The sequence below is a fragment of the Conger conger genome, chromosome 4 (genome assembly GCF_963514075.1).
Source record: "Conger conger chromosome 4, fConCon1.1, whole genome shotgun sequence".
NCBI lineage: Eukaryota > Metazoa > Chordata > Actinopteri > Anguilliformes > Congridae > Conger > Conger conger.
The window spans coordinates 34,713,750-34,739,804 of NC_083763.1; the positions used below are offsets into that span (position 1 = coordinate 34,713,750).

A 26,055-nucleotide genomic window follows, 5' to 3' on the forward strand; every position below is an offset into this window, starting at 1 on the left:
AGCTGCCTCAAATGCAATTCTAAAATTCCATCTAGAGGCACCGTCACCAGTCAGATTGAAGCGCATTTTCAGGAGAAAACAGGAGAGCTGAAACGCAGCTAGCCACTGCTAAGTGCGTGGCTCTGACAACCGATAGCTGGACACCGTTCCCAACTGAGAGCTATGTCACGATTACGTGTCATTATATTGATGCGGACTGGCAGGTTAAATGAGAGGGGTCTGGCAGCGGACTGAGAATACTTCCAACACCTCCCACCGCCGTTATGTGCATCAGTAACGTTAGCTATGTTACTATCAGCATAGGCTAACGATAATTCAGACACTGACTGCCCCCAATACAATATCAACTAAGCTAATTGCAATAATTTAAATGTATGATGAAGACCAATTGTTTTATATCATCTAGTTACATAAACACTGAGCTACCTAAGCAGTTTGGTGATTGTTCCTATTCTACAGAAGATGATAGAAGAATCTTAGTTTGAATCAAGGCAGTAACATTTGGCTATATTACATCAGCAAAGTTGCTAGGCAATCAGTATGATCACTAAATCGATACAGTATCAACTTGGAATTACAAGAGCTGAACTGTATGAAGAGGAACATTGGTTTTATATTGAATATTGTAGTTACATAAATACTAAGCAGATTGCTGCTCACTCCTATTCCTACAGACAAGGGTATGAATGCAATTAATATAATTGTATCATGTCAGGGCTAATGTTGTAAATTAGATTGCCAATATACATTGTGCTGTATGTAATAGCATTAACCCTTTCATGCATGAATTATAACAAAAATCATCGAGATTTTTTAAAGATTATTTTTATTACTCAAAATAATGCAAAAATTGAAATCAATTTACATTTTTTTAAAATTATGTTTTATTTAAAAGTTATTTAAATATCCACGTATGTGGACACCATGTAGCAAAGGCATAAAATGGGATATTAAGTCACAGCTGACAATAAGGAATGTTATGTTTTTTATGTTTTGTTATGCTATGTATATAAGGTCAGTTAATAAAAAAACAACAAAACACATATTTTAGGAACAAACTCTCGTCATTACTCTCATTCAATCATCTCAGTTATAATATTTAAAATGTAACAGAGAACATATATTAGCCTACTAGTTCAAACTGATTTCTTTTCAGTATGCAAAAGTATCTGAGAATTATTCTTGTGTGAAAGCCCTGAAAGCAGTCAGGACAGAGGGCAATCTGACACTGGACACAGAAGAATCTGGTTCTCTTTTGGCACATACAAAACGGCATGTCATGGTGTTCTTGGTGACTGCACTCTTCTTGGTCTGTGCTGCCCAATGACATACCGCACCAAAGGGGCAGTGTTCACCTGGTTTCTTCACTTGGGTGTCTGGGTCTGACTTGGCCTCCCTGTACTACGTTTTTCCATGGTCCCAGTATTGATCAGAGCTTGGGCAATGGATGCCTTCAAATGCATTTGATTGTGAGTTCTTCATCTAGAAAAGGCGCTATGCATTCACACACACAACATCTAAGAATATTTACATGTATCACCTCTTGTGCCAGGCACTGATCCACCAAATCCACCCCACCCATATGGCTGTTGTAGAAGGAAACTGCGAAAGGTCAAGCTATTTGAATCACTTGAGACTCCTCGGGATTTTTGCCAGCACAGGTGGAGGCGATATGGATGATGGATCGATCAAGCCAGTGTGTGACAGTGATGTTGTCAGCAGTGGAGACCACAGATGAGGTTCTTCTTCCTTTCTTTTCCAAGTCAGTGGAAGTCATGTGTTTGGCTTGAGCACCCTTGAGGCAGTTGGCATGGCAGGTACCTGTTGACTCAATGCCATACTCATGCAACTTCTCAAGCAAAGGTATGGAGCAGAAGTAATTGTCAAAGAACACCTTGTGCCCATTGTTGTGTAATTCACTGCACAGACGAACAACAACTTCTGCTGCCATTCCCAACTTCCCTACACCACCTCTTCCACCACTGGCGACCTGGTACAGCTCAAACCTGTACATGTAGCCAGAGGTACCAGCTCTGACCCATACTTTAAAACCCCAAGTTCATCCACTGCATGATACTCCTCTGGGTTCAATGCAGCAAGGAATGTGGCCTGTAGAACATTCAAGACAGGCCTCACTTTGAAGAACTTATCACCATCAGCAGGGGTGTTGTTATCCACAGTGTAAGTATCGCTTCATCTCATCAAATCGATTGACAAACATAGCATCTGCAAGGGAAGGCAGCCAAAGACCAGGATTTGACGACCAGTACATCCTGAATTGTGGATACTTTATATAGCTCATTATCAAATTGATGCCCAAGAATACTCTAATACTCTTCATATCGTCTCCGTGATAGTTTATCTACAGTGTCTTTATGGTTCATGTTGGTGTTGGTTGTCATACCTGATATTTTGTCTGCATGCCTTGACGGAGGTTAGTATTTTAGCCGACGGGTGCATGGAGCATCCTTACAATATGGCCGCAGTTCACTTTGATTAACATCACGGAATACTATGAATATCAAAGACAAACAACAGAAAAAGGCTTAAAAATGAATTAATTAGTCCCATTACCATTGAACTCAATGCTATTTGGTGGCCATTTCAGATGGTTTTGTCAATGTCAAAACTGACATTCAGAATCATTTCAGATGACAACAAATGTGTCATGATAATATTTGATTGGGAAGTTGACAATGTGGATTTCAGATGTGTTACATCCATAATGCTGGTATCTCCTCATAAAAAACAAGACAAAGAAATAACGATTTTCCAAAATTGCTATTTTTATGTTCAGTGAATCCTTCTGCATTACATGGATATCACATTTATGCATTAGACTTTAAAATTCACAGAGTTTGTAGAAAGTGTATAGTCTCCCCCAAAATACCAGTGTTTATGTGTCACATCCATATTGTCACATTTTCTCTGGCTTAACAAAAGGAGATTGGCTCATGGTCATGTGACATCAAAATAAGCACTGTGTTTAACCCTTTCCACTTTGTTCCACTTTAAATGAAAGAAGAGGCTTGGACCACAAATTTGAGACAGAGCTAATTTATGTCAGAGTACGTGCATGGACAGTTACATTTAAATTACATTATTTTATAGTTTCGCACTGAATATCTCAATTTATAAATCAAGGAGTTACCCAGAACTACTTTACATTTGCGCACAAAACTTGATGTCAACTTGTTTCCAAAATATGGTAAAGATATTGACAGGCATTCCACATGAGTTTTCCTAAAACTGCACTCCCTGTCCCCAAATCACTCCAAATACAAAACATCTGCTTATGTTTTTGTCCAGACACATGAATCATCAGAAAACACTTTCTATTAAAACAGATTTTTTGATACAAAATGTAAAGAAAATTAACATTATAACTTGTTGGAAAGGATGGGAAACCCCTTTCAAGAAGTGTGCCATGTTTTACATTAGTTTGATGTGTAAATGCATTTCTAGGTCATTTCAGTAACAAGTAGTTCAAGACAGAATTTGCTTATGTATAGTCTTGGCAAAAACATAGTTTTCTCAAAAATGGCTGAATGGATTATGAAAAAAACTTAAACTGTCACGTTTCAGGTCTGTCTCACCAGATCACTTGATTTATGTTTATTCATGTTGTCTTAGTCACGTAGTGTCTTATCATGTATTATGTTAGTCTAGGTTCGTCATGTTGTTTAGTTTATTTCTTGTTACGATTTATTTTCTCGTCATGTCTAGTTATGTTTCGTTACGATTATATTACCTGGTTATGTTGAGTGATTATCGTCTTAGTTTCGCTTTGTGTTATGTTTCGAATTATGTTTATTGTTACGTTAACTGGTCGTTGTTATGCATACACTTTTACATGTTTTTCCGCAAACCTTGCGTTCCGCCTTTTCTCTCTCTCTCTCTCGTTCTGTCCTTCACTCCCCTAATGTTTCTATTTGTCTATTTACTAAAACTACTAACGCTAGATCAGGATTGGGTAGAGACTAACAAGACTAATCATGTGTTCATGTTACCTTACGTTTCTCGTGCATGTCATTTACTAATTTACTAATGCTAGGGCAGGATAGGTTTATTACTAACGATTACTAATCTCCTTGTTAAACTTGTCATCCATCGCACCTGTTTTCCATTTCCTTGCTACGCTCTTACTAATTGTCTACACCTGTCTACACCTGCATTTATAGCCCAGTCGCGCAACTGTTCACTGCGAAATTGTCTGCCTCTGTTTACCACGCAACTCTTGAGCATTATTTACTGTTTGATTACACGTTACGATCCACGCCTGTTTACCGACCATTGTTTATTGATTTCTGTTTTGTGACCATCGTTTGTTTTTTGACTTTGTCCTTGCCTACCGTTTTTGTACTTTTGCCCCGCTGATTGTTTCATGGTTTCGACTCCCGCTTCGTCCACGACTACGCCTCTGCCTGCCGTCCGTCTGTTCATCTGCCCCGCTGACAGCTCTCCTGCTACCGGACCTCCCTGCACGTCTACCGACTACGAGTTTGCCTCTTCCCTCGGCACCGTGCTTTTTGTTTGTTTACTTTTTGTTTGGCTGGATCTACGTGTATGGACTTTGCTTGTGTTGACTACTCTCCTGGGATTCGTCCCGAATAAAGCCCTGAGGGGTCTTTATATTACTATTGTTTCTGAGTCGTGCATTTTGGGTCCAACCCCCACGCACCCGTCTCATAAACGTCAGTCAGAAAACAGCTTCATAACCAGGTGGGATATGTGGTTCCATAAATATGTCTATTTAATAATTAGGAAAACAAACTTGTACAAACTTTAACAATTTTCTTTTTAACAATCTGGTATCGCTGTTTTGTGGTTTAATTCATCATAGTTTTTTTTATAATAACATCATTGCCTTTTGTATTATATAAATATGAAGGCAACAATCATTGTGGATGTCATTGCCTCAACCACAAGGGGGCAAAGTTGATCTTATTAGCCCTGTCTAAATACAGAAATGGAACACAGGTTCTTGTTTCATATCACTTCAGCAGACATTGGCAACAGAGAGCTCATGGTCAGGAGTCTTTACTGTTAGAGTAAATGAAAATGGTGCTTCTGCTTATGGCAAGACATATCTACATTCCCATACAAAAGTATTGGAACAGCAAGGTCAATTCCTTTGTTTTTGCTATACACTGAAGACAATTGAGTTTGCGGTCAAAAGATGTACATGAGATCCAAATTTCAGCTTCTATTTCCTGGTATTTTTTATCTAGATTTGGAACCCATCACCTTTTGTATCAGACGACTGTCAGTGTATTACCACCTATCTAACACCACCTTCTTGGTTTTAGCCTTGGGTTTTGCCTGTGACTTTATTTGTATTAGAAAAGATAAACCAACATGAAGACCAGAAAGCTGTCTTTGGGAGAAAAGTAAGCCATTTTGAAGCTTAGAAAAAAGGGGAAATTGACCAAAGCCATTGCACAAGCATTGGGGATAGCTTGTACAACAACTTGGAATGTCCTGAAAAAGAAACTGCTGGCATACCTTTTTATCTCAACCCCAAAGGTATTCAGTATATAGCAAAAACAAAGGAATTGGCCTTGCTGTTACAATACTGTATATCAGCTTGTGATTTCAGAAGTTGAAATGGCTGATAAATGACAATTGTGTCACATCCCATGTTTGCTCTGTCTTTGGTGTTTGTTATTATCCCGCTCCGTAGCTCCCTCACATCATGCTTTGTTTTCACCTGTATTGTATTTCCAGATTATCTGTTTAGCCCATTTTTCTTGTGTATATATACAGGTATGTCCACGTCTTTTACTTTGCCAGATTGTAATGTTGTTTCAGCTTACCTTCCAGTGTTATATTGTCTGCTCTGCGTATCAACCTGTTTCTGTTTATCTCAATTATTTATTTCTGAACTCCGTTTTTGTACTTCGGCTTCTGTGGATAACTTCTGGTTTACGAACTTTGCTTGCGACCACGACCATCCCTTTGCTTACCCTCGCTGTAACTATCTACCGGTGATTGAAATCTGCCTGTCTGGACAACGAAATAAAACTCCTGTTTCTGCAACTTCTGGATTGCGCTGGGTTTCTCTGTCCCGCCACCTGACAAATTGTTTTACATCTTACTGACAGCAACACAAGCTAAGCAACCTTGTGGTTCTTGACCTTTTAAACACGGTTAGCTTTATTTAGCTTTAATTAATTATACAACGGATAGGTCCGGTCCATTGTCTCAATTGGTCAGTTTGCATTCCAGCTGTGCCAATATCCATGATATGTGCACGGCTAAATGGAATATTCATACATCTTTTAATATTACTCCACATTTATAGATCACCATTATCTACTTTGTGACCAAAATGAACATAACTTAACGTTATCATCATCTGGACTCTAGTAGCCTACCAAAGTAAAACATTTGCTAGCTACCATTTGCAATACCGTTGCTTAGCAACTAATAAACTACTGTTCAGTGGAAGAATACATTTACCATAAAACATAGTTCCATTAAAATACATAAATTTAAAGTTTGTCTTGTCTTTCTTCTGTGAAATTTTGAAAGATAAATATCGTAACCATCATATAAAAGCTTTATGGAACTCAAACCTGTGGTATATTGTGGATATTGGCACAGTTAGGGGGTGTAACGGCACTCCACCTCGCGTCGTGCCTAACCACCCCGCTAGCTGTGCCAATATCCACGATATACCATGGGTTCTTGTTGCATAACGCTTCAATATTAAACTGAATGAAACAGTCAGATCTCCAATGCAGGAGAAATTGAAGATAAAGTGGGCTTTTAAAAAATATAAACCGCAGCTAGTGGGGTTACATGGCGAGGAATGATGGTGGCTGGTATCCACTGATGTTGGGGCAGTTTGGCAGTTTCCCCACTAAAGTGTAAGTAAGTTACTGTAACTGTATTCTTATTTTTACTTTAGTAGGACTACAGTATAGTATTATTATTATTATATTTACAATAATTGTCAGCACTCATCGAGGGCAACTTCTACCGTGCAAATGCAAAGGCTAGTGTGAACAGTATAATTCGAGAGTAGCTGCTGCATGCGGAAAAAAACTCTGGCCACTGGAAATATTTTTGAACAGATTATAGTGGCTTGGGTCTGCTCCTGTTTTACAGAAGTGAAATATAGGAGCTGATGAATTGTCCTTTAAGCGCACATCGTGGTCAGCCATACCAGCCACTTAGCATCTAAAATTTATCAGATGGACCGGCCCAGCTTCTCCTGCAGACTGAGAATCAAACCCTGGCTGCCTAATGCTGGAATAACTGGGTCATGTCCCTTTTTTAGGTTGGGCTCAGGGGAGATAGGGGAGTTGATCATGGTTTAAAATTGAAGGGAAAATGTAACCACAGCTCACAACATGCCCTGCCCATATAAATAGCTCATACCACAACGCTTGCTCAGCAGAGATTTCTCAGATTTGGAAAATGAGTGATTCTGTGGCATTTTTCTCTGTGCATGTGTTTGTGTGCATGTCTGTGTGGATTTTTGTCTGGATCTGCATTTATTTGTGTGTACATACAACACAGGCATATGTTTGCATATGTTTGTGTATGTGTGTGTACATGCATGCATATGTGTGTTGAATAAATTATCCCTGCACTATTGATTGGTTGATTCAATCTTGGTGTCTTACCTGCAGATACATTCTGTGAGTGATATTAATAAAGTGCTGGGATGTTGTACTGTGTGCTTTCTCTCATTCTCTAGGAGGAGTGTCTCTCCATATATCCCTCTTTCTCTTGCTCTTTGTCTCACTCTTTCTTGCACACACACAGAAGGTGTGAGGGCGTATTTGAGGGAAGCAGATGGTTCTCGCCTTGGGGTTGCCAAGTTACTCACAACCAAGCAGACATACTGGAGCCCCCTGCTCCTCCCCCACCCCCAACAAACCCGGCAGCGATAAACACACATATGATCTCATCTAATTTTTCCTCAATGAGCACCACTTTTAACCAGTAAAATTCTGAAAATTCTGTCCGTTAGAGAGAGAGAGATTTTACTTACATTTTTCTTACATATACATTGAGCTCCATAAGTCTTGGGACAAAGACATCCAGTTGCTGTTCTTTTGGCTCTATACTCTAGCACATTGGATTTTAAAAGTGTGTTTGTTTGCATGTGTGTGTTTGTGTATGATTTCTCCTGTGTGTGTGTGTATGTGTGCATGTTTGTGTTGCCCAATTGTCTCTGACATCAACGAGAGGGCCATGAAGATGCTGACATTGCTTATGGTGGAGATTTCTAGTGGAGATGATTGTTCGTCATACATGAGGTCAGTGTAATGTCTGTGGTGGTCAGTAAGATTTCTGATGGAGAAGATCAATTTGATTAATGCAGGATTTCAATTATCTGATTGAGATCAGTGATATGTCAATGTGATTTCTGAAAGACTGCCGGACTCTCATGTGGCACTTTGCGATTTCATTTAATGTAAATCACCCCATTTTATTTTCCACAGCAGTGAGGAAATCTCCTGGGAGACATGCCAGTACTGTGCCGTTGTGAGACGTATCCAGTATCCAGAATATACCAGCAGTATCCAGAATATACCAGCAAGGTAAGTGAGAAGTCTCGGATTACAGAGCTAACAGGGATGAGCCAATGTGTGAATGAATGAACTGTGAGCAATTTATTAGGTATTTGAGACTTTTTTTAGACTAGTCTTCTGCTGCTGTAGCTGTGCTGCTGTGTTTTCAGAGATGCTCTTCTGCATACCACTTGTAATGGATGGTTATTTGCAGTACTATCACCTTCCTGACAAGCTTTGACCAGTCTAGCCCTTCTCCTCTGATTTGTCTCATTAACAGCACATTTCTTCCTGCAGAACTGCTGCTAACTGGATGTTTTTTGTTTTTCGCACCATTCTCTGCAAACTCTAGAGACTATTGTTTGTGAAAATCCCAGGAGATAAACAGTTTCTGAGATACTCAAACCACCCTGTCTGGCACCAATAATCATTCCACGGTCAAAGTCACTTAGATCACATTTCTTCCCCATGCTAACAAGTACATCTACATGCTTTTATGTATTTAGTTGCTGCCGCATGATCAGTTGATTAAATATTTGCATTAACAAGCAATTCTACCTAATAAAGTGGTCACTGAGGGTAATTACCACAAATAGACCTTGGAGATTCACCCAACATTATGAAGGTGATTGAATGAATGATGGGAAGCTCATTTAGCACCACAAAGTTGATCTATGGTGGAGTGTGTGTATGAATAAATCAATGAATATAAGTTTTAAAAAATGGATGAAGGGACATTGAACTGAAAGAGGGACAGGAGGAGACTCACCCAACATGATGAAAGGGATCCCCAGGAAGGTGGAGTTGTACTTGCCACCTGATAGGTTGATTATACCAGCTGAGGTGAGTGTGGCCAGGCTGATACTGAGCAATGCCAGGAGGCCAAGCCAGGGCTTTGTCCGCACACAGTCCCGCATGGAGAAGCACAATACCGCCAGCAAGAGGCACAGCGACAGGCTGACCAGCAGGGGGCGCTCCGACACCTTGCTGGTCCTCTGAAAGTCACGCTGTGGTGAGGAGGAAGTGAAGGGGTACACTCCGATCTCTGGGTGTGCTTTGCGGTAGCGCTCCATCGCCAGGCAGAACTGCACTTCCCAGCGAGCCGCCATCACGTCGTTGAGCGGGCTGATCGCTTGCAGGTAGTAGCTGAGCTGCAGTGCCCTGGCGTAGCGCACACCCTCCCGGCCCACCGCCAGCACCCCACCCAGCTGGTGTCCGATGTAGGTCTGCCGCCCGTCCTGCAGCCTGGCGATGGGGTAACGCACAGGCGGGGCGGAGTGGTTGGAGGCACGTGCAGTGCGAAGCTCCTCCAGCACACGCAGAATGTCATCCACGATGCAGCCCTTACGGTCGTCCAGGAGGCAGAGGTGGACAAAGGAGTAGTTGAAGCCCAGCATGTGCACCTGGATCTTGGTGATGGCGTTGTGGAGCTGCGGAGACACACACAAGTCAAGCTATGGCCAGACTGCTTTTGGCTTGCTGTTTAAAGACATGCAGGATTTTCATCTTGAAAATAGTACAAAACAACAATGCTCAGTCATTATTATGATGCACTGGCAATCTTCTCTTCTGCCCAATATCTTGCTTATCTACTATCTAGCCGTATTTGTTATTCTAAAGGGTATTTGGGATGATTCTGGGAGTAACCCTTTTTCTGAAAAGTGCAGTACCCTCCAAAAGTATTGGAACAGCAAGGCCAATTCACACTTAGATGTGTTAAACTAATCAGAACACAGTACCCAATTTTTAGGTGATGAAAAGTATTGGAACAGAGGCTATTTAAGTAAATAATCAATAGGGTTAAGATCTGGGGATTGACTTGACCAGTCTAAAACCTTCCACTTCTCCCTAATGAAGTCCTGTGTTTTGGGTCATTGTCTTGCTGCATGATAAGTTCCTCCAAATTAGTTTGGATGCATTTCTCCGTAAGTTGGTAGACAGAATGTTTATGTAGACTTCGGAATGAATCCTGCTGCAACCATCATGAATTACATCATCACTACAGATGATGTCACTACAGTGAGCCTTCCCCAGAAGCAGCCATGCAAGACCAAGCCATGACACTTCCTCCACTGTACTTCACAGATGAGCTCATATATTTTGGATTATGAACAGATCCCTTCTTTCTCCAAACTTTGGCCTTTCCATCACTTTGGTAGAGGTTAATCTTGATCTCATCAGTCCACACAGCTTTGTTCCAGACCTTTTATCGCTCAACGCTATACTTCTTTGCAAATTGTAATCTCGCCTTCTGATTCTTACTACTGATGAGTTATCTGCATCTTGTTGTATAGCCTCTATATTGTTGCTCTCTAAGTCCTCTTTGAACGGTTGATTGAGATACCTTCACCCTTGCCCTGTGGAGATTGTGATGTCACTGACTGATGTTTTACTTGGTTGACCTGTTCGATGTCTGTTGCTCAGTAAGCCAGTGTTTTCTTTCTTTTTCAGGACTATCAATTTGATTATCTACTATCCTCAATGCTTGTGCAATGGCTCTGATTGATTTCCCCTCTTTTCTAAGCTTCAAAATAGCTTGATTTTCTCCTAAAGACAGCCTAGAGTGGTGTTGGTTTATCTTTTCTAACACAAATGCAGGCAAAACCCAAGGCGAAAACTAAAAGTAGACATTCAGAACTATGTATTGTTTAAACAATCAAACAGGACACATCTAGGCAACAAGAAACACCTGTCAGTCACATGTTTTGCGCACCTAAAAATTGGGTGGACTGATACAAAAGGTGATATGTTCTAAGTTGTTTAACAAATCTAGATTAAAAAAATAACAGGACACAAAAAATGAAATTCGGATCTGTCATTTACTGTATATCTTTTGACCTCAAACTCAATTACCTTCAGTGTATAGCAAAAACAAAGGAATTGACCTTGCTGTTCCAATACTTAATAAGGGACTGTATGTGGCCAATAGGAGGAGGAGGATGAGTGTGAGATGAAACGTGTATGGATTGGCTATACAGTGGCTGGGTTAGTGAAAGAAAGGGTGGCTTTGGTGCCTGAACGCTAACCAAATGACTGATCAGCGTTCAGTAACTTAGCTGCCACTATTATCTAGCTAACTAAATTATGTTTGAGAATGTTGGCTGCTGGACATGATGGCCAGATAATTTCCTGTGTAACAACTGAAGAATGATAGAAAATGATTCCAAGTCTAATCCACTTCTCTTGGCTAATGTAGGCTAGCTAGCCATTTTTGGGACCAGCTAGCTGGATAATAGGAGTCCTTCTTAGTATCCTGTGGTCAGAGAGACATTGCCTTTAATTCACCAAATTCATATATTTGGTATATGCACAGTTGTGCCTTTGTTGTCACAGGGGTTAGCTGGTAGGCCGCAGCCAGGAGGTCGCCTAGCCTACTTCCCCGTTCTGCTGAAGGGGAAAGTCAGCCACCTATCTAGCTATGCAAGCTATGCAGTGGTGGAAACATTTTCTGCAGTAGATACACAAAGTTAGACTATGTAAAGCAGCAAAAAATAAGAGTGACAATGACGTTTGCAAGTATGTCTGCTCATGTTACATGATTTTGCCATGGGGCAGGCTAGAGCAGACAAGCCACAGCGCTCACTGGCATAGCGGACACTCCCTCCCCTGTTACAAAATATGTACTTTATATGCTCCCTGTCTCTGTCTATCACCCTGTAGCTTTCAGTCAGCCTATGAGGATTACAAAAAATGTTATGCGTATAGCTAATAGGTTTAGCAATGGTCACATCCGCTCCTACACCCTGTTGGCTGGCAGGCCGGCAAATATAAAATGATGAGGAACATTTTAGAGGCGATGTACTTAATGCAAACATAGTAGCATACACTGCCATTGTCGAACTCAAACATTTTTCATGCTATTAAAGAATTTGCAAAGCATTTTAAGTCTGCTTCCCCGTGAGCTTTTGCGCACCACCAACGAGGATCTGTTCCACTCCGTATGCTTTGCCAGTTCAGTATGAAGACGAGTTCCCAGCCCAAATAAGACCTGCAATTCCAAAGACCTGTAATTCAGCAGAATCAAATCTTACACAAATCCTGTTTGTCAGTCACGTTGCTGCGGCACTAAAATTGTTTTTAACATGCTTGTGGCCGTAGTAATGTGAGCCAATGTGCACGCAATCTAGATTTAAATGATGTTTTGTTTAATTACTAATAAGCAGCTACATAAGTTTAGCCTATGTGGATTGCAGAATATAAGCCTACAACCTTTTTGTATACGTGCGACAATACATATTTAGGAACTCACTGAGATCAACTTTCTCATCCTTGTCAGTTGTGTAGATGTTTTTTACAGCCCCTGTCAACAGTATACTGATACCCAGTGCTAATCCTCCTCCGGTTACGGTAATGTCAATATCAGGTGCTTGCAAAAGACTACATAGGCTACAACATACTGTACACCTACCAAAACAAACTTTACAATAAAAACAGACATACGGTAACCATGTTTTATTTTATTAGTGCAATTTGAGCTCTAGCTCTAATGTTCTGTTAAATTAAAAGCAAATAAGCATGTTTTTTATTTCTATCATGCAGCAAATTTAGCAATTTGAATGCATCAATGTAGTTCACTCGTAGGCTGTTCCCTTCGCATCTCCTAAGGAAACTTCCCCTTGGTTTTCTTTATTTAGCCACTTATTTTCTTTTTTGACCTTTATTTTACCAGGAATACCGCACTGAGATCGAAATCTCTTTTGGGGACCTGAAAACGGATACATTTAAAAATTCAAGCGCTTGCTAGCCTACTGCTGCTACAGTTATGCATGTTGTATGATGTCGCGCAAGAGATCTCATAATTTTATTCTATTTATCGTTAAAAAAACAGATTTCTTTGCGTGACTACTCCACCAGTTCGACAAGTATTTCTTGCTATAACAGCAAACAGTAATGATCATTAATCTGTCATATCATCCCCTTAAAATTAACCAGAAATGAACATTTCCCAGCTGTTTTTTATGTTACCGTTCTCTTGTTATATTTTACTACCCTAATATTTCATCTACACAGTTACATGGTTTATTGCAGCATGTTATTTTTATATGGGCTAACTGTTTAATTGTGTCTCGACCTTGAAGGGAGGCCCCGCAGAATTGTGTTACACCATTGTCAGTGCGGTGCCAGCAATGGCTAGAGTAGATCTGTTCCATCCCCACTAAGCTAAAGCTACAGCAGCTACCTTGTAACTTGCTGTTACGCATCATCCCAGAGACACAAACGCAGACCAAGGAGTATCAAAACTTATAAAAACTTAGTCTTTATTCAGTCCAAGTCACAAGCCAAGAGATCACAAGACAAGGTGCCAAATCAAGATGCAAAAAGAAGTGGTAGACAAAAGCACTGGAAATCAGAGGGCTGAGGTACAAAAAGGGTTAGGCAAAGATGAAGCAGACGAAAGCAGAAAATGAAAGTCAAAAACCAAATAATCAGAAACAACAGGTGAGGAACATAATTGGGTAGAAATACAATAACAAGGGGGAAATGAAAGCACGGACTGGATACACATAGACCCACATGTAATACAAACAACTCCGGATTAGGGAGTGGACAGTTGCACAGAGTTAAGAGACGTAGTGATAGCAGGTGTGAACACTTCGCTGAATCAAAGCAAGTAATTAGTGATAGAACAGAGAGTTACAGAGCAGAATCGAAACATGGAGATATCGTTATTATGTTAGTTTACATGATTAAATCTAATTTACCCAAAACTAGTGATTGTTAGTTAATTAGTTAGACAGACAGTTAGTGTGTTAATATAATTACTGCTGTATAATATCGATGTTAGTTGTTATTAATAAATTAGCGCTATCTACAACATGAATTTGCAAAATAGCAGGAAGTAAGAAAAAGCGAGGCTGAGACAGAATCGGTGAAATTCCGAAACCCCCCGAATAGTGCAGCACGCCTACAGGAGAGTGACTAGGGTTCAGAAACATTCAGACACAGACCTAACCAGGGAAGACAAATGCAGTGAACTGTAATGGATGACAAATAAACAGATATGAATAATCATAAATAACAAGAATGATAAATAAACTAACAGACTAAAATCAGAAGCATTACATTTGCTGCGCATAACAGCAAAGAGGGGGATTTGCTATCGGAAAAGTTATTCGAGCATTTTGGCAAACTTGCAACTCCTATTGCTGAAAGACACATACTTCCAGTAGTCTGTAATACAATATAACAAAGCTACCAACAGTTAGCCAGAATAAAATATCTAGTTGTTTTATTGGTGGGTGAGCATCATCTTTGGGTTGTATAGGAGGAGTTTTTTTTATGGTAAATGCAGGAGCGAAGCAAGGAAATAAATCCTGCATAGACTGCCTTTAAGGCTGGGCCAGCCATGCCAAATCTATAATACCTCCTACCATCTTTCCCAGATGAGGGGGGATGCTTTGGTTTTTGGCCAGTAAATTTTCACTTTGCTTTTTGCTCTCACCATCACTCTGATACAAGTACATCTTGGCTCATCTATCCAAAAGACCTTTTCCCCAAACTGTACAGGCTATTTTTGGTACTACTTACCCAACTGTAACAGTAGTGGTGTGCATCTTGCAGTGTAGCCTCTGTAAATTGTTTTCAGCGAACAATAGTCACAGGCACATCCACATCTGCCTCCAGAAGAGTCACTCATCAACTGTAGAGGTCTTCCTTAGCCGACCAGCTGTTTTGCAATTACTGAGCACACCAGTACTCTCTTTATCATTAATTCTCCAAACAGTTTATTTTGGTAAGCCTACTGTTTGGCCTATGTCTCTGACTGTTTTTTAAATTCTCAGCCTCATAATGACTTCATTGACAGTCATTGGCACAGCTCTAGTCCTCATATTGACAAACGGCAATAACAGTCTCCAAAGGCAATCAAAAGCCTAGAATCAAGAATCATATACGGAAGGCTGTCTTACACCTAACACAAAAATCGAACCTATTGTCCCTTTAAAGTGAAATTGGCAATGCAATTTTACTTATTTTACTTAGGCTCAGTCTATTGTGTCATTCCATCACTTCCTGTTTCACTAGAGTAAAAAAATGAGGTAACAAGCAGGCAAAATCCCTTTGCCATCCATCAGCATGAGAAAAGCCAAAGAACTCAATTCAGAAGAGGCAGGTGGTCACTGACTGTTACAAGTCTGATAATGGGTACAAAAAGTACATAAACGGTTAAAATACCACTTAGCATTGTAAGGAGAATAAGAAAAAATGTCAAACATGGAATAGTTGCAAACTTGCCAGGAAGAAGACGCAAGTGCAGACGGTGAGGACGATAATGAGGGAGGCCATAAGAAACCCAAGGATGGCAGTTTAAGAATTGCAGAGATTAGTTGCATATTGGGGTCACCAAGTCTCAAACAAAACTCTTTGGAAGGGTAGCACAAAAACAGCCCTTACTGAACACAATAAACAAAACCGTATACATCATACAGGTGAGGGTCAAAACCAGGAGATCAATCTGAGAGGAAGGGCAGAAATGGAGATGGGGATCGTGGGAACAGGAACAGGGTGAAGGAGCGAGAAGCGGACAGGGAAGCAGGCAGGAGCGGGCAGGGAACAGGTGCAGGACTGGGAAATAAACATGAGAGAACAAGACATGAGCATAAAGGCAAGGCACAAGACAATCTGGAAAACAGACAGGTATAAGTACATGACTAACAAGGAAAACATGAGAATCAGGTGAGTGCAATGAAACATGAGAGAACACATATTGGGTATGAGAGGCGCAGTAATGAACAGGGCAAACTCAAAACATGAAATGGAACACAGAATTCAAGAAATACATTGAAACAGGGAAATCAGGAAATAACAAGACATGGGGTACGGGATGTGACCCTTTTCAGTTGTCAAGTAGATCAATAAAACTTTCCCGGAAGTAGGCATATAGATGTAAATAAAGAAAAAGACTACAATAGCATAATCTCAGTGGATTCACTGCAAGATGTAAACCTCAAGCCTCAAGAACAGAACAGTCAGGTTACAGTTTGATAAATAGTATATTTAAAAACTGGATTTCTGGAACCTGTAACAAAGTGTTGAACATAGAAACATGCAGAGAAAGGCACTGCTCATGATCTAAGGCACCTCTCCTCATCTTGGAAACATGGAGGAGGCAGTGTTATGGCTTGGGCATTGTAAGGTAAAATGCACTGTCCCCAAGTAAAATTCAGTGTAAGAGGACTCTATCACATCTATTTTTCACACTTATGCTCCACTTCCACATACAAGTGAACCATGCATGCCTACTGGATGTAGCATTGCATGGGACTGTTTGTGACCCCATTTGTTAAGATGGGACAGCCCTGCCTGGGACTTTTTTGGACTGTTTGTAGCCCCAGTTATTGCGGGAGAGTGATCTTCTGCATTCCTCCACCAACTGCCCTCTTGAAGGCAGGGCTATTGAGACAACACAGTTATGGAAATACCAGGTGGAGGCAAGGCAAGGGCTTGGACACCACTCAGACAGTGCCACAGCCCCTTCACGTGGCATTATTGGGTTATGTTACCTCAAACAGAATTCTGAATGACCCAGGCGCATAACCTGGTCTATGGTTAAATCAATAAATGTTTTAAGGGGCCGCTGAGTATGAGTATGTGACTCCTGGGTGCCAATTTAGAGGTACAATAGGTAATTTCGGACTCCTAACGGTCGAGAGGAACAGACAACCTCAAATCACAACTTCAAATGTTTATACTTCCCAGTCTATGAATATAACACATAATATAAATCGTTATTATACAGTTCAGTGTTCTCATGCACTGTTTTGTTAAGCTGACAGCGACAAACGCAACACAGCCTACCATTTTTCGTTTCGACTTTATGAGATCATCACTTTTGTGTACTACACAATTTCACTTCAGCTAACCAACTATACTGTGAGCAAGCAAGTTATTTGGCTGTGTAACTAGCTGGCTATATAACTAAGATATGATAGTCTACCACAAATGATGCAACTGCAACTTACAGTTTGAGAGAAATAAAGGTTTATGGATGATTGAACATGTAAAGAGATAAACGGAATGTGTAGCTGCCGAAATTGCACTGCAGACAAGCAATCACTGAAACTCTGTATACTATTGTTTATCTAGTGGGAAAACAATACCAGTTCGCTATAACAAGCAAATTAGCGATTACTAGTTAGCTTCTCGAATGTACAAATATCCACCTGAAGCACAACTGATTGTTGTCTCGAGTGCAATTTGGGAAAAACACGATCAGAATAAGCCCCCAGAATGCCATTGGCTGTGGCAGTTGGAACCATTTTTAAACCAATGAGCTTTAATTGGTTTTAATTAGAGTCAACATGTCAGTGAGCCTTTTTCAATGATAGGAAGGGATTTACAGTGGTTTTGTAACAATGTTTTAACACAAAAATCTTACCTATTGTTCCTTTAAGTAACACGTTTCAAGAATGAGTAGATTCCATGTCTTAAAGAACCTCTGAGTGCTAGTTTCTAACCAAAGTTTCTAACAATTATGTTTCTAACCAAATAAACAACTGACCAATACTGAATCAGGTGCATAGCCTCGGCTTCTGAGTTCCAGCCCTGAAAGCATAATCTGGTGAGTGCTGATACTGAACCCAGGTTGGGCCCCACGGCAGGTGCACGTCTCAAGCCCTCTGAGTGCAGACACAGGCTACAACAAGTCTTGAAACTGTCTGGTATCTGTCCAGAGGGAACTACACCTTTTAGTCTCAGAGATCGAGGCCAGTACCAGTGGTCACTGAGCCCTATGTAGCATCACAGGATCTCTGAGTGCCACAACAGGTACAAGTCTTCACTGCACTGCAACAAGGTTAGAGACCATCTCTAATCTGATATATGTGGAAGCCATGTCTAGACCTCTGAGACTGGTACAGGTAAAGGTATCAGGTCCCAGAACCAGTCCTCCGGCCTGTGCCACCTGAATTGGGAGCATAAATAATTTAAAAGAAGTTTAAAAGAATTACCCATGTCTGAGAGTAGTTGAAAGGGACAGGGTTCCAAGGCACAAGTATAATGACTGGCACTGAAGTGTACCATGTACCATGTAACTCTAACAATTATAACAAATTATTCACTCAAGAATCCATGACCCCCATTTCACCTGTAGTTATAACATTTTCCTTACAGTATGTATGGCTGCCACTAGAATTGGCACACTTGTCATTATTGATGTGGCTGCTGATGGCAACAACAGGATTAATTCTGAAATGTACAGAAACCAACCTGTTCAGATCCAACCAAATGCCTCAAAACTCATTGGAAGATGCTTCACTTTGAAACACACTGGTAAACCTAAATGTAATGTTTTGGACTGGCCAAGTCAATCACCTGTCCTTAATCCAACTGAGTATGTGTTTCACTTGCTAAAGACAAGACTGAAGGCAAAAATCCCCAGAAACACAACCGAAGGGCTGCAGTACAGGCCTGGCAGAGCATCACAAGGGAAGATATCACTGGTGATGACTATGGTTCACAGATTTCAAGCAGTCATTAAATGCAAAGGATTTACAACCACGTATGATGACTTCATTTAAGATTATGTCAATTTTGTCAATTACTTTTGGTCCCCTAAAATGGGTGGACAATATATAAAGTGGTTCTAATTCCGACATGAATCCCATGTAAATATGTATTGTCTTATTTCAAATCCAATGTGCTGGAATAAAGAGCTAAAACAACAAAAATTGTGCCACTGTCCAAATACTTTCAGACTGTCCGGTTCTGGTTCTATTATTATTACATGACACTTCCTCAGGAAAAAAAAATATTTTGTCCAATGGAATAAATTTAAGAAAAATAGCAAACCCTTTCCATTAAAATATTTTTTTTTTTAGCAGAAATTAATTGCATGCTTATTTTAGCCTTTCAGTTTATGATTGTAGCAACCAAATTATTTAAATCTACAAGCATTTTAATCTACAAGCATTTTAAACCTTAAGACTGAAAACAGACCATATTCTTAAATGTAAAAAAACATTGCTGGAATTTGGCAGAAGCTCTTATCCAGAATCCTCCCCTGGAGCAATGCAGGGTTAAGGGCCTTGCTCAAGGGCCCAATGGCTGTGTGGATCTTATTGTGGCTACACCGGGATTAGAACCACCGACCTTGCGTGTCCCCGTCATTTACCTTAACCACTATGCTACAGGCCGCCTATTTTACATTTAATTCAATGAGTAAACAATTATGCTTCATAATAGTCTGACAGAAAACAGAGGCTCTTATTGGTATTTCCCTCTGTACACTGGTGGGAGTTCATTAACACGTACAATAACATATATCACTGATGCAAGGCTGTAAACTGGATTTTTTAAGCCTATTGTCTCTAATGTGTCTTTAGCCACTTCTGCAATGCAATGTGTTGAAAGTGGATCTTTTACGCCTATCTATGAAAGGGACCTACAGCATAGCTGGCAGAAAAATACTTGGCTTATACCCTCACTTCATGCTAAGAATATTGAAAAGTCCAGAAAAACATGCTATTGCATTTCTGGAAGTGTAATTTTGTGGTTTTGTATAGATTATGCTAGGTTTTGAAGAGACGTACATAAAAATAAATACTATTATAATTACACAGGTGTGTTAAATGATTTCTGGATACTGACTACATCCTCTCGTTACTTCCCTGGGGTTCAGGAGGTGATGCAGTGGTAATGCAGCTGTCAGAGTAAGTTTGCTGACAACTCAGGCTGAAGTATTCATGTGAATGTGCGCATGTGTGTGAGACCTTGTTCTTCTCATACCATTTGCAATTGCACAAGAAACAGTCATTGGATGCTTTCAATCTACTGTTTGTGTTATGGCATCTTGAAATGGATCACAGAACAATATAAAACAGTAGTTTTTCTCATCGTCTCGCATCACCACTTGTTTGTTCTGCTCAAATGGGCCAGGGGGCCAAATGAGCAATGCCCACCCTGGCAACTTGGGTCTGTTGACGCAATCCTGTGAGCACAAAAACTCAGCCCTTGAGACCACAAGCTGAATAAATCATACCTTGTCTCTCCTTGAAGGAGAGATGGTTTGAAATTGAGGAAAAGGATTATGGGTATTGGCCCTGCAGCAGACTGGCACCCTGTCACAGAAATTCCCGAGCAGAAGTTTAACTCGGATGTTGATAACATTTAGAGGTTCTTGGTGACTTGCCATAGATGTTTGAGTAAACATCTTTGCTGTCCACCAGACAACTATGATAAGACCTCTCTACTGACACTGACTCTCAACAAGTTTCAGGGAAGGAAGGAAAATCCACTGCAATGGCAGTGACAACGATAGACAAAGACAGTAAAAAAGACTGGCTCATGTTATCCCCCAATTATCTATTCAATCCTTGGGCTGGAAAATAGAAAGGCCTGTAATAGTGACAGTCATCATCATGGTGTAACTTACATCTAAACCAATCAACCATCTATCATGCCCAAGTGTGCCATTGCTTTATTTCAGCCAAACAGAAAAGTTTGTCAGTTTCACAATAACTTTACAAGATGTTCAATTTTTTGTACATATTTGACTTAAATGAGGAAATTACTGTATGACCTATGCAACATCTAGGTTGAAAGATAATCAAACATGGTGATTTGGAACCTAAATGCATTATATACATGTAAGCTTTTTAAGAACTAGTATCATCACCTTTCCCTAATTTTACTCCACATCTTACCTTTGTGCTAAATTGCCACAAAATTAAGCACTGATTACTGATTTAAAACCAATACTTTTTAACAGTTCCAGGTAAAAATGTAGCTTGTACAAGAAAGTGTTTTCACAAAAAAAAAACAAGCACATTGTGAAACTGACAAACAGTTCTGTTTGACCTAGGAACTGATATGTGGATATAAATAGCACCTAGAACTGGCTGAAGGTTTTCATGTTGGTAGCAGCAGGATGAATTCAGAAGTCTACAAAAAGATTCTGTCTGCCAACTTAAGGAGAAATGTGTCCAAACTAATTGGGAGGAACTCATGCAGCAAGACAATGACCCAAAACACTCTGCCAACACAACAAATAGTTTGCTTAGGGAGAAAAGGTGGAAGGTTTTAGATTTCCTTGTCAATCGCCAGACTTTAACCCAATTGAGCATACATTTCACCTCCTGATGAGGAGATAGGGAGGGGAAAAAAACCCTAACACTCACAACTGAAAGAGGCAGCCGTAAAAGCCTGAAAAAGCTTCACAGAAGAAGAATGCAACAGTTTGGTGATGTCAATCGGTTGCAGGCTTGATGCAGTTATTGCAAGCAAGGGAAATGCTACCAAATATGAAGTGCTATTTACTTTCATTCACAAATCTGTTCCAATACTTTTGCTCATCTAAATATTTGGCGGTCTGATACCAAAGGTACTATGTTCTAAGTAGTTTTACAAATCTAAGTGTAAATACCAGGAAATAAAAGCTGAAATTAAGATATTTTGTCTTGTGTATTAACAAATGTATTAAGTAATGGACGGCTTTTTGAAAAAATAATCGCTCAATGTTAGGTCAGGGGGCTGTTTTTAAGAAACCTTATGATATAGAAATGATTAATTGTATCGCTAAACAAAGAGGAAGCGACCAAATAGGTCCGCTTAGTTTTATCAAATGGAGGAGGAGTTACGTCCATAATAAGAATAAATACCTGCAATAAATATAAATATACTTTCATTTTTTTAAATAATAACGACAAGTTGAAAGATAAAACAAAAGCTAACAAAGTAACTGATTTTCATACATGAATTGATATTGTATTGTAAAAAAAATCATTCAGCGAATTAGGCATAAGAACACAGATTCAGTGAATGTATTGTGTTGTGCTTTTCCTGATACTGACACATGGGTAGCATAGGCCTAAGCTTTAGTTATGTAAACATCCCAACTATCGTTAGTTGATTTGTTGACTTGTTGATTTCATTCTATGACCATCCACGTTAGTCCATGGTTCTGACTTGATTAATACAAATGTTCTAAAGTATCGCAAACGATTTGTCCCAATAACTAAAGTTACTCATGAGCCAAATAAAATCCAAAGTATTGTCTGTAAAATATCTGTATAATGGTGCTGTGTGTTTGTGCATGTGTAGGTTATATGCATTTGCGTGCACGTGCCTGTGTCTTGGTTGGCATTTTTTGTCAGAGGAAGGGCGAAGGGCCTATAAGAAAATCTTGCACCGGGGCCCATCCTAACTAGCTGCCGCCACTGATTCCTACATAGGTTTCACCACATGCAGTACCATGTAATTCCAATGGAGGGAAGAAGGGTGAAACTGATGTAGGATTAGATGCCATGCATTTTTAAATATGGCAGGTGGTCTTTCTTTTTGTTTAAATGTTACTTTTGAATGCAATTAACTTATGATTACCTGCTTATAGAAGTAGGCTACACATATCAATAACATTGACTATTTATAGACAGGTTTATACAGTTTAAAGCATTTTTAATTTAAAAAAACTGGTTTACGCAAGTGATTTTCATGTTGTGGATAATCTGTGTAGAATATTAATGCATGGCCGCGGTATACGTTTACGCATTTACGCATGCGTCGAAGGCAGAAATCGGAGATTTCTGGACGACACCCACGTTCAGAGTAAGAAAATACCGTGGGAAAAAACGCCTTGTGTTGAAAATAAAAAAGCAAGATTTGAAATTAGTTTACTTTTATCCATTTGCATGTGGGCCAGTTTTTCTCTGATCTGGTACAGCACCAAGCGCTCAAATGTTATCTGTGTAAAACAGAACAGTCTGTGAAAGGCTGCTTTCAGCCGTCTCTCTGGCCATTCACCTCATTACATTATGGCCCCAACTTTGTCACCACCTGTCCTCATGTGGATTTACTGACTTGATCCTTTAATATCCTTTGCCTACTCCAATGAAAATGCCTTTTGAATTGACACGTCTTTCTTAGAGCTGCAATTACTTGTACAGAGTCTTCCGATATTACTTATTTCTCTGTTTGATTAATCACATTTATAGACAATATACAGTAGCCAGAGACGGATATCCGATTGACGGACTCCCGCTTGCTGCTGTCAGATCTAGACTGGGCTACTTGATATTCAGTTTACCGCGTGTTTTTGTCTTTTTTCTTGGTGTGCAGGGCACGCCCAGTGTTGGCACTGATTGTGTTTATCTGAGACAGCTGTCACCGCTGGGCAGTCTACATACAGTACTAAACGTCATGATCCTAGTTCTGCCAGACCCCACGAGTCAACCACTGATGCCCCCGACACCCGTTTACGCCCCCCGCCCACCTTACCTTCAGTACAAGATCGACGTGGTGCTGGTCCAGAACACTCCCCCGACCCGAAGTGACGATCACTCTGCCGTACCTGCCCGGCGTCTGTAGGTCGGAGTACAGCGTGTGTTTGGATTTGTTGACGGGAAACAGACTGTCCACCAAGTTGCCCTCTATTTTGGCCAAACTGTGTTTGGGAGCCAGCAAGTACTCCACGTTCTCCTCGATGCGGTAGCGACTGAAGCTGGCGCCCAGCAGTATGGAGATGAGCACGGGGGCGGATGCGAAGAATACCGGGTGGTTGGCGACAAAGTGGCCGAGTTTGTAGAAAGACGTCCTCAGCCCTTCGTGCAAGACCTGCCGCAACATCCTAGAGTAGAGCCACAGCGGAGGGGCGAGGAAGAAACTGCGCGGTCCAAGCCTCTCCCACCGCTGGGCCACAACCATTGGGGGCCTCGACCATAGGAAGTCACTTCATACCGTAAAATATAACACGCTATGGTCTGTGTGGAGAGGGGAACGGGGAAACTGTTTGACTCAAGTTTCCCCCGGTCAAGCGCCGCCACTAGCCATAACTCCCAACATGGTCCGTTCTCTACATACTAACATTCAATTGGCATGTGCTACCAGGAAAATGCATATTGTAACACTGTAGTCAATGGGATTTTGAGACTGCGATAAGTGTTACTGTCTATGCAGCGCGCAGTTCTAATATGTTCTTAATAAAAACAAAACAAAGACGTCTCACAGGAGAATCGGACAGGTTGCTGACACCGCGGCCCGCTGTGAAAGATGTTGCGCAAAAAGCCTCATCGGGGCAATGGTTGATTCAGTTGAAATACATACGATGAAAAATGCTGCAATGTGCCCTGATTTCAAATGCGTGTCCTCTCCATCACAGAACAATAACGGATGACTTGCATGTACGGGCCAGTGATACGCAATTCCATCTTAACTATAAAAATAGCACAATTTGGTCCTCAGGATTATAAACCAGTATATTGCAATAGTATTCCTCTAGAAGTGTACAATGGTGACATAGTAGCAGTCGCGTCGCTGCAGATTTAATATCTGAGACAGACCCACATATACCCAGAGACTCACCGATAATTTGACTGAATGAGCCAGTAAATCCTTCCTCGTTCATTGCTACATAAGCACCAGACACTCCCCTTGAAGAAAAATGTCCATTCATATGTTTAAATAAATGTCCTTAATTACACCAAAAGAAAGCAAACCCGAATTGTTTTTAGATCTGGTCAGCATCGCTGTTGCATATCAGCCGCAGACTGACAATGAGTCTCGATTGCTTGTTAAAAACGACTCAATGCATAAATACAACTTTGTGTATTCCATTTGTTCTAGCTATATCTGTTGTGTCATCTGTTCATGTTAAGCAATGCGTCGTCCATCAGTTCGCTTTAATTCTATTGAACGTATGCAGTACAGCGAAATTGATATTGACTCACACCGGTGAGAAGTGCGTGAGACCGATTCTTCCAGAGGCGTCCCTTCCACTTGTGTGAATATCTTGGTGCCGCGTGCTTGTTAAAGGTGATGGCTAGGTCTGCGACGTTAGTCTTACACCCCTCCGTCAACTGCTCAAATGGCCTACGTAAGGCAATTCTTTGAAAGTGCTGGGAAATCCCTTTTGCAAGACTTAAAATGGTAGATGCCACTCTCACGTCTAAGATAAAACGTTAGCCTTTTAATAGAGCGCAGCGCACAATCATAATCTACACTATTACTTGTTTCGACGAATAGAACTGTCATACAAAAATACAATGATGAGCTTTCCGTCGGTATTCATCCACCCCTCGCCGCCGGCCCTGTTGGAATTGCTAGCCTCGTGGAATCCCTCGTGCCCCGCCTCGCACAAGTGTGTTACAGCGCGAAAAAGATACACTCCAGAAGAAGACAGGGTAGTATCTCGTATGCTTTCTTTCTTTGCCGCCCGTCTGCGCTCCATTACACATACGCTGAGATAGAAGAGATAGAAAGCAAGGATAAGAGTTTCCTGATTGAGCGATTAATGTTTGGCGAACAGAGGTGGCTTATGGGTGGAGGTGGGGATAGGGGCATCAACAACTCATATTAACTATTTTATCTTTAGAATAAAGGGCAGGGGCAATCCCAGACATCGAGTCTTTATGATTGTGAACACGGGCAATTGTTTCCTACAACGGGCACTTGGTTTTAATCTGAATGCCAGACTATAGTTATCCATTAAACCCAGGGAGTGCGCTTCCACCAAGCCACCCACATTACACATTAAGAATAATAAATAGCCAATGAGTCGGTGGTGGATGAATGACCGCTGTTAGAGTAATAAGTGATT

At 40.6% G+C, this 26,055-nt stretch overlaps 1 protein-coding gene across 1 annotated transcript in view; it reads right to left on the reverse strand.

Annotated features, from left to right (window-relative positions):
- ptchd1 (patched domain containing 1) overlaps window positions 1–24,095 on the reverse strand; it is a 214,941-nt gene extending 190,846 nt beyond the window's left edge. The window contains exons 1-2 of the mRNA XM_061240803.1: window positions 23,739–24,095; window positions 9,298–9,958 (exon numbers count right to left, since the gene is read on the reverse strand). Coding sequence (XP_061096787.1) covers window positions 9,298–9,958; window positions 23,739–24,086 — 1,009 coding nt within the window. The 5' untranslated portion in view covers window positions 24,087–24,095. The remainder of the gene's footprint in view (window positions 1–9,297; window positions 9,959–23,738) is intronic.
- Between the last annotated feature and the right edge of the window lie 1,960 nt (window positions 24,096–26,055).